This window comes from Pongo abelii, chromosome 15, assembly GCF_028885655.2.
Source record: "Pongo abelii isolate AG06213 chromosome 15, NHGRI_mPonAbe1-v2.0_pri, whole genome shotgun sequence".
Taxonomy (NCBI): domain Eukaryota; kingdom Metazoa; phylum Chordata; class Mammalia; order Primates; family Hominidae; genus Pongo; species Pongo abelii.
The window spans coordinates 41,913,375-41,923,560 of NC_072000.2; the positions used below are offsets into that span (position 1 = coordinate 41,913,375).

Here is a 10,186-nt window from a genome sequence, read left to right on the forward strand (position 1 = left end):
CATGCACCTAGAATCTCAGCTACTTGGAAGCCTGAGAGGATCACTTGAGCTCAGAAGTTTGAGATTACAATTAGCTATCATTGTGCCACTTCACTCCAGCCTGGGTGACAGAATGAGACCCCGTCTCTTAAAAAAACTGCATGAAGCAATAATTACAAAATTGTTATAGTGTAAAGATATAATCTGACTAGCAGGAATAGCACAAAGGAGGAGGAAAAGAATATAGCCACATTGGAGCAAAATTTTGTAAACTATTAAAATTAAATTGATCTTCATCCTAATTATATAGTTTTTAAGTTAAGATATTAATTGTAATCCTCAGGGTAATTACTTGGAAAAGAACTTTACAAAAGGAAAAGAGACAATACGAGAATTAAAATGGTAATTTTAAAAATATTTACTTGATAAAAAATAAAACAATAATAAAGAAATAAAAGAACAAAAAAGACATAAGACGTGGAAAACAAATAGAAACAGTAGGTGTAAATCTTCTCTTAGTGGTAATTATATTAAACACACATGTATGAAACACTTCAATCAGAAGGCAGAGACTGAACAATGGATTATTAAAAAATGGTCAAAATATGAGCTGCCTAAAAGAGACACAATTTAGATTCAAAAGCTTAAGTGGCTGAAAGCTAAAGGATGTAAAAAGCCCATACCAAGCATAAAGACAGCCATAAGACAACTAATACCACACAAAATAGACTTTAAACAAGATCTCTCACTAAAAATAAAGACGGACATTTTATAATGATAAAAGGGCTCATTTGTCTGGAAATATAATAAACGTACAAGCACATGACAACAGAGCCCCCAAAATACATGAAACAAAACCTGGCAGAATTGACAGGAGAAATAGACAACCTAATAATAACAGAGACTTCAATAGGCCACTTAAATAATGAAGTTTAAAAAGTAAAAAATAAATAAATTTCAAAAAATGTTTATAGAATAAGAATATAAAGAAAGAAAATATTTTTGTACAGCTGTACAATGTGTTTGTGTTTCAAGCTAAGTGTTATTACGTAAGAGTCAAAGAGTTTAAAAATTAAAAAGTTTTTAAAGTAAAAAAAGTTAAAGTAAAAAAAGTTACAGGTTAGTTTGTTACTGAAGGTAAAATTTTTAAAATAATTTTAGCGTAGCCTAAGTGTACAGCGTTTATAAAGTGTCCCAGGCCTTCACATTCACATTCACTCACTGCTTCCTCACTGAATCACCCAGAGCAACTTCCAGTCCTTTAAAAAGCTCCATTCATGGTAAGTACCCTATACAATAAAGTGTATCATTTTTTATCTTTTATACTGTAATTTAATTGTACCTTTTCTATGTTTAGATCTGTTTAGATACAGAGATACCACTGTGTTAAAATTGCCTACAGTATTCAGTGCTGTAACATGCTATACAGGTTTGTAGCCTAGGGGTGTAATAGGTTATACCACCTAGGTTTTTGTAAGTACGTGCTATGGTGTTGACACATGACGAAATTGCCTAAAAACACATTTTTCAGAATGTATCCCTATTGTAAAGCAATGCATGACTATGTATACACACATACACACACACACACACACACACACAAAACAGTTCAGCTCACTTATAGATAAAGCTATTTTTCAAATTACAAAAGAAAGCATCATATATTCTACTCAAATTTATACCTTCTCTACTGAGAGAGCATGTGAAGAGGAAAGATAAAACACCAAGATTGAGATGAACTGAGATATACTCTGACAAGTCAGGTTGGGGAACATGGGCAAGCCATTTACTGTACTTACTTGATTTTTAATTTCACTTGTAAAATAATATTTAAAATTCCCCTAAATGTTGTTAATTCTAATTTTTCTGTAATTTTATTTAAGTGTAACTATTTAGAAACATATTTAGTATATGAGGCAAGTTACCTATTGTTTTATTCTTTTAATGTTATAATACTAAATATATATATTTATATTTAGGAAATGAATTTACGGATTGAGCTGTTTTAATTTTTTAGTAATATTTTATAATTGGTCACTTACTAATTGTAAGTCTGTTTTCCATTGTATATATTGTACACTCAAAAACATTAAAATAATTCTGTGAAAATAAAGTGTAAGCTTCTGTTTTTATTCCTCTCTGTTACTAAGCTTGTTTCTCTGCCTCTCTGCATGCACCAACCCCCACACTCTTAGTTTTAAAGTCTCAGCATACTAATAAAAGTGGGATATCTTCTAGGGACTTTGATTCCACGAGACAGTGATTTTTATTATGTCTTAATTATTTTTCATAGGAGTGCTTCATTTAGATTATTTTCTAATACCCCCAGTTATAACAAGATGATAGATTTTTTAAAATTTGTCACTTATTTCTTATACTATTATTTCTTATGGTAAACTGTTTACCATGCCTTTGCCCATGTAAACACTTGTAAGATTATAATCACTCCAAAATGAGCAAGTATTGTTATTGCACACATTCTAATCAAGAGAAAAAGAAAATGGCTTGGTGTTCAAGTTTTTCCATGGGTTTAAAAATGCACAACAACTTAGCAACTTTGGAGGAAAACCAGCTTACTTTCTCTTTGATGCAACCAGAAGATTGCAAATCAATACTTAGCATTAATGTTTTAATTGAGAATTAACATCACCATAATTGAAGATGAGGATGAGCATCTTGATGTTTAGGAGACGGCTATTTGCTTGGGGAGGTCATTACACTGGAGAGCACAAACACTGGAACGGGAAAACGCAAATTATGTGTTTCCTTGGGCAAGGACATAAAGTAAACACTTGAATTGGTGGTCAACTATAATTTGCTTCCAGAGCCAGCAATTCTGGCAACACTACACTTTCGATTTATAGCAAAGCACACAAGCAGCAGTGACTTTGAAAAGAAAGGATAAAAGAATCAATGGAAAAGTTACTAGTTCTTAAAGATCTGTGTCTCATTCGAGGAACTTAAGGACCTCTCTCTCAATCTAAAAGCAGAATGCACTCTTGCTGCTTACTCCCAGCATGCCCTCAGCTGTTCCTAATTATTCCTGGAGGAAGCCAATGATATTTGAGTCTGGGTTATCAACAATCCTTTAATTTTTTATTTTTTATTTTTTGCCTGGGATTTCGAACCAATATACTCCTAGCCTGAACAACATACAAGATTTCCTTTCCATTTTGGTAGAAATTATTTTTTAATGTAAATTATATTGTGTTCTATTTGTTTCCAATGTCTTGAAAAGTTCAATCACTTCTCCAAATTCTCCGGAATAAACATAAGAAAATATCTCTCCCCAGCACTACCCGGTCCCCCAATATCACCATCCTAAAGGCACTTCCACTTCCTCTATCTTCAGGGAAGGAGTGTGCAGTTCTGATTTAGCTCCTCAGTGGAGTAAAGGGAATTTAGAGGAAGGAGTAAAGGGAATTTAGAGGAAGGGGTAAAGGGAATTTAGAGGAAGGGGGATTTCTGCAGAAATTGTCAGTTACACAAGTAAGTTCCTCTTGGTTCCCCGTTTCATCAAAAGTGAAAAACTGTTCACAGGAGTGCCCATGTCCCCTGTTTCCCTATGCATCACTAGAGCCAAGAGAGGACTCCGCCAGCAAGGCACCCTCTGCTCTGTCCCGCAGATCACAGTCCCCGACTTTCACCCCATTGTTTGTGCAATGTGCAGAACTGGAGCCCAAAGCAGCGGGCTCAGGATCACTCTCCAGACCCGGCGGGCCCATAGACTCCTTCCTTGGCTGGGAAGAGGGGCTTTCGTGAAAGCAGAGCTTGACAAGCCCCAGTACTGTCATGGTCAAGATCACCAACACTACTACTGCTGTGCTCACAAATATGAACACCACGGCAGAGGAGGAGTCGAAAGCCTGAGGAGTGGCAGAGGAAGTCGTAGAATTAAACTTGGAAATCACGCTCCCTGATGGGGTGATAGTGGCCTTTGACTCAGCTTGGAGGGACATTTGAAGGGTAGACATCGTGCTCTGTGATCCCCATCGAGGAATCTCAGGAACAGATGTTACTGAATTGTCTTGTTCAGGGACAAGTGGTATCTCTCCCAGCTTCTCGTCGACCCTGATTGACCATGTTCTCTGCGGCACGGGGCTGGTTGCAGTGGCCGGCGGGCGCCTGGTGGGCACCCTGGTCCCCCCACGTGTCGGCTGTCTTTCCCCACTGGTCACACAAGAGCGGCCGTCCTTCCCCAGCTCGAAGCCTGTAGCACATTCGCAGGCAAAGCCTCCCAAGTCGTCTAGGCAGTTAGGGAGCTCTGCGCATTTGCCAGCACGGAGGTACCTCCCGGGGCAGGGACACAACACATCGCCCGAGAGTTTGTCCCAGCGAGCGCCGATTTCGTCCGCGATGCAAGTAACTGAGATCGGGAGCTGTCCCCGGCAGAGCGCACTCACCTCGGTCCCAGGTGGACTGAAGTCCAGAGCGGCGCTGTGCAGCTGGAAGGGTGCGCGATAGCTCAAGTTAGAGGCGGCCCCGGGGCGCGGCGCAGGACACAAGACCTCAAACTGGTACTTGCACAGGTAGCCGTTGGCGCGCTGGTGGCATCGCATCTCCTTCCAGCCTGCGGGCTCGACCCCACCGGTGGCCTGGAGTACCGCGCATCTCCGCGCGGTGCAGGAGCGTTGAGGCTCCTCCACCCACTGCAGCGTGTCGCTTTCGAGACCGCCGGCGTCGGAGGACAGCCAGGAGAAACCCCGCAAAGGCTCGTTCTCCAGGGTGCAGTGGGAACGCCCGCGCTCCAGTGCGACCCAGAACATCAGGTCTTTGGAGCCCCCTCCGGGCCCTGGGCCTGCCCGCAGGAGCGCGAGCACAGCGCGCAGCTCGGCGCCCGCACGCACGGTGCTGAGCGCCCCACCTCGCAGGATGCAGGCCTCCTCGGCCGCCTGCCGCTTCATGGTAGCGTGGTGCAGGCTGTAGCAGGCCCCTGAGGCCGAGCAGCCAGCACGGTCGGCAGTGGGGTGTTCGCCGCCGCCCGGCCCGGGCCAGAGCGCCTGCCAGAGGAGGCACAGGGCGAACGCCGGCCTCATTCTCTGAGGCCCCGCACGCAGAGCTGCTCCCAACTTGGATCTGTCCCGCTCGAGGACGCGGAGCTGTCTCCGGAGCGCGGTCACCGCCCTCTATAGCTGGCTTCCCCAACCCTGTTCCCCCTCCCTTCCCCTCCGCCCTCGCTCCCGACAGACCCCCCAACTGCCAAGAATCACCCCGCGGGCCCAGCGGCCGACAGTTTCCCTTAGGCCGCGACAGGAAATGTGTGCGGAGCGCTGCCAGGCCCCTGCAGCCCTGATTTATTCTGGGGTCAGGAACACAGCTGGCGCCGGGTACAGGGGACGCAGTCGACTAGAAGGTCAAACACCCTGCTTAGAGCAAGAGGAGAAACTCGCCACTGAGATGAAGAGTGTGGTTTTTCTCCGTTCAGGGAGTTTCATCAGGACCGCAGAACCCATAACACATATGCGAACATAGGCAGGAAGGACTGGAGAAAGGAACTGGCTTATGATTATAAGACCACGCCCGTCTATTGTGTTTCTGTCCGGAGCTGTGGAGTTAGCGTCAGAATAATTCGTAGACGGCTCCAGTGTTCGGGGGGCCTGTGCCTGTGGGGGAAAAATATGTTGTGAAACAACTTAGCAACTCCTTTCGCCACCAGAGGCAGCACTATTTAACCGCATATCTCTCTATGGGTCTTTGCTTCTCTATTATGTCAAGAGATTTCAGGAGTGCTAACTACTAAAGAATTTGGAGTTGTTTGGGTATTTTAAATGGGAAATTCTGCTTCTTCCATCAGCACTTGCTTTAGAAATTTATTTTTCACTTCCACGTGTGTCTCTTTGAGATGGACCATATTGATTCATTAAAGAAAGGAAATGTATTTCTAGGACTAAATGAAAAATAATGGCCATAGATCTGAACAGTTAGGTTGTTAGCTTTCCTTGCCACTGTATTGGTTCAAACATTCTTCAAGTTTATAGGTTATACATAAATGAGTTCGTGGCCTTATAAGTATTCGAGAACAACTGCCCTATGTGTGATTTTAGCCTTGAACTATTTTAGTATCATTTTCTCCTATGATTGAGTGGCAGCATTTATAATAGTAAGTTGTAAACATCTCCTTTAAGGAAAATTAGAGTTCCTTAAGAAATTAAAATGTTTATTCCATTATAATGAATATTGTATACTGTCAAAAAATATCTTGTAATTTGAAAGATGGGTGAGCCAATTTCTTCAGAATTCCAATGGGTGTTTTGTTTTAATATAAACATTTCAACTCAATGAGAAGTGGCAAGGAATTAAAGATGAATAAAGAAAGTAAAGGTTAAAAACTGTACTGTTATGAAAGGATTTCTTGTTAGCAACTTAGACAATTCAGTATCAGTTTAGAAAACATACATTCTATCTTGGTTCATAATGGCCAAGTATGTTGCCATCAGAAATACATAAAGAGTTTCAGCTAAGCCCTCTTAGAGATGTCTGATGCTTTTAAATATCTTGAATCAGAATGAAAGTTGCCATTCCATGGATAATGCATATAAGCTCACTTTGTTGTACTGTATTCAGGTTGATGAGGGGTGGGAGGGAAGGTTTCAGGATCACAGCTGTATGCTTCCATCTTATTTTTACCATAACTCTCATTCTTCTTTCCTCCTGGAAATTCCATGTATCTTAACAAACAACAGTAAGCCCATGAGTCATCATCATACTTACCTTGCTTTTGCTGAGTATGGAGCTTTGCACTAGGATTTCTCTCCTGCCCGCCCTATTTCCCAATTTAAAGAACATTCCTTAGTCCTTCTCTTCAGATGTCTGAGAATCACCTTAAACGTGGCTTTGCATTTAAATTAGGTAACTTAGTGTCTTATAAGAAAGAAACATGAAAATCCAGAAATCGAATTGAATGGATTTTAAAAAATACTTAGTCACTTGGGCCAGCTCTCTATACACCATTGCAATCTTAAGACTGTGTTTGTAAATGTGTCCATGTAGCGCAGTATTTTTAATAAAATCTTTTTCAAACTTAAGTAGTCAATAGAAAGTTCTTAGATAGCTTTAAAAATCATTTGGGATGAGATGAAGTGTCTACAGTAAGAAAGAATGAATAGCTGGAAAGCTTACAGTGAATACATGATCTCACTCCCTGACATTCTGTCTAGGGGAGTGGGATTATAGCAGAGAACACATTGGCCATAATGACTATATGAGAGTACTGACCATGACCATGACCATATCATGGAATGACACAAGAGTTAGAAAAAATTAGCTCAAAGTAGGATGTAAATAGTTTTGTAATTAGTTTGAAATAGACAGTTTATGTGACTAAATTAGAAATGGAGGAAAGTTTCTATTTTTTAATAATATTTATTAAGATAATAATATAGAACCATTTTACCCCCACTGGATTCCAAATGCCTAAAAATCTTACAATACCAAATGTGAATCTATTGGCTCTTTTACATGTTACAGATTAGAGCAACCAGTTTGGAAAAATTTGACACTTTTTTTCACTAAAATTGAATATTTGCAAACTCTAGCACTTCCACAGTAAGGTATAAAACTAAGAGAAACTTTTGCACATGTACAACAGAAGATATGTAAAAAAATGTTTATAGTGACACTATTCATATTAACAAAACCTTGAATCAATCAAAATATCCAAAAACAGTATAAAAATAAACTGTAGTATATTCACTAATTTAATATTACATAGGAGTCAAAATTAGTACAATATAGTGGCAAGTAACAATATGAATTTATTTCAGCAATACAATGTTAATGGACAGAAGTTCCAAAAATTATACAGAGTCTGACATTTTTATACAATTAAAAGAACAGTGCTAGATATATGTTTGTGTATTCTTTAGAAAAATAGTTACAATAAAATGAGATAAACAATAAACATAAGATTCTTAGTGATGCTCCTTTTGGGTGAGAGGAAAGAGAAGGATGGAATGTTAGGGGAACTAGCAGGCTTGATATGGGCTGTTGATAGAGTCCTAGCTTTTGTTTCGTTCAGTGGCTTTGTGTCACTACCCAAATAATGGAATCTTTATTCCATTATTAAAAATAAATAATTAGTAATGAACAAATAAATCAAAATGGCTATATCTGGATAAATAATAAGTGAATGGACATGAAGCAGGAATTAAAATTAATTTAATTCTGAGTGGCTGAGTTTCAAAATGAAAAGTAAAAATAAAATCAAAATGTTAATTACATTTAAAATATATTTTCAGTATATTTATTTTATTATTATACTTTAAGTTCTGGAGTACATGTGCAGAACATACAGGTTTGTTACATAGGTATACATGTGCCATGGTGGTTTGCTGCACCCATCAACCTGTCATCTACATAAGGTATTTCTCCTAATGCTATCCCTCCCCTAGCCCCCCACCCCCTGACAGGCCCTGGTGTGTGATGTTCCCCTCCCTGTGTCCATGTGTTCTCATTGTTCAGCTCCCACTTATGAGTGAGAACATGCGGTGTTTGGTTTTCTGTTCTTGTGTTAGTTTGCTGAGAATGATGGTTTCCAACTTCATCCATGTCCCTGCAAAGGACATGAACTCATCGTTTTTTATGACTGCAAGTATTCCATACTGTATATGTGCCACATTTTCTTTACCCAGCCTGGGCATTTTGCTCCACCTAAGTGCATTCCTCGTGGCCTGGGAGCATTTCAGATACCCTAGTGCACCTAGAACCCAAGCCCAAGGGTCCAGAGGATGGAGCCATGAGCCAGTCCTGGCTCCCCAGGACTACAGCACATAGTTCTGTGGTGCTGAACCAAGATCACTGGCCAGCACTCAAGTAGGGGAGAAGCCCACATTCTCAGAGCACTAAGAAGGGTAAGATGTGTGATTTCTTGGGCTGGCAAAGGAGCAGGACATACCTCCCTTTGCAGGGACAGTCTGAAAAAGGTATGGCCCACGTCTCTGCCATGGCCTCTGCTAGATGAATCCCTGTGGCTCAGAACACCTAACAAAAGAAATATGGGCATGGTGTCAGTGATCAGAGGGAGCTCCCCTAAGGCCCAGGAAAAGTCCTGGTAGTGGAGTCACTTCTCTCCCAGCACACCCTGCACTGCAGAGCACTGCTGCAAATGTGAGGAAATACAAAAGAGTTGCACACCTAAGTGCCTATCTACCAACCTTTACTCTTAAGCACAATCTCCTGAATCACAGCCCAAACTACAATTCCAAAAACATTTTGCTAATATACCACCCACTGAAACCAAGGGCAAGAATTCAGCCACAAATAAAGACCCTGTAAAGAGCCTTAGCCCTCTGAGAATATACAGAAATGACTACAGTCAACTTACATCATAGCTAAAGTAACATCCAACCTTCCCAGACAAGAAAGAATCAGCACAAAAACTTCAGCAATTCAAAAAGCCAGAGTGTCCCCTTACCTCCAAAGAAGTCCACTAGCTATCCAGCAATGGTTTTTAACCAGTCCGAAATGACTGAAATAACAGACATAAAATTCAGAATCTGGATGGCAAAAAGCTCATTGGGATTCAGAAAAAAGTTGAAACCCAGTCCAAGGAATCCAAGCAATCCAGTAAAATAATTCAAGAGTGGAAAGACAAGATAGCCATTTTAGGAAAGAAACAAACTGAATTTTTATAGCTGAAAAATTCACTATAAGGATTTCATAATACAATTGGAACTATTAGCAGAATAGAACAAGTTGAAGAAAGAATCTCAGAGTTTGAAGATTGGTTTTTTGAATCAGACAAAAATAAAGAAAAAATTGAAAAAGTTAAGAAAACCTCTGAAAAATATGAGATTATGCAAAGAGACAAAATCTATGACACATTGGCATCTCTGAAAGAGAAGGAGAGAGAATAAGCAACTTGAAAAATATATTTGAGGATATAGTACATGAAAATTTCCCTAATCTCACTAGAGAGGTTTACATACTAACTCATGAAATACAGAGAACCCCATCTGGAAACTATACAAGATGACCATCCCCATGGCACATGGTCATCAGATTCACCATGGTCACTGAAAAAATATCTTAAAGGCAGCTAGAAAGGAGGGTCAGGTCACATATGGGGGAAACTTGTAAAGCTAGCAGTGGACCCTCTCAGGAGAAACCTTATAAGCAAGAAGAGATTGGGGGCCAATTTTTATCATCCCAAAGAAATTTCAACAAAGAATTCCATATACCACTAAACTAAGCTTCATAGGTGAAGGAG

General features: G+C 40.3%; 1 protein-coding gene across 1 annotated transcript; it reads right to left on the reverse strand.

Annotated features, from left to right (window-relative positions):
- Positions 1-2,927: 2,927 nt before the first annotated feature.
- On the reverse strand, positions 2,928-9,713 carry CLEC14A (C-type lectin domain containing 14A). The gene has a single exon (XM_054530059.2). It carries the CDS (start codon positions 5,013-5,015, stop codon positions 3,543-3,545), a length of 1,473 nt encoding a protein of 490 aa, XP_054386034.2. The 5' UTR covers positions 5,016-9,713; the 3' UTR covers positions 2,928-3,542.
- Positions 9,714-10,186: the final 473 nt, after the last annotated feature.

Coding starts and splice junctions, on each gene's coding strand:
- CLEC14A (XM_054530059.2), bottom strand. CDS start 5,015: ATGAGGCCGGCGTTCGCCCTGTGCCTCCTCTGGCAGGCGCTCTGGCCC.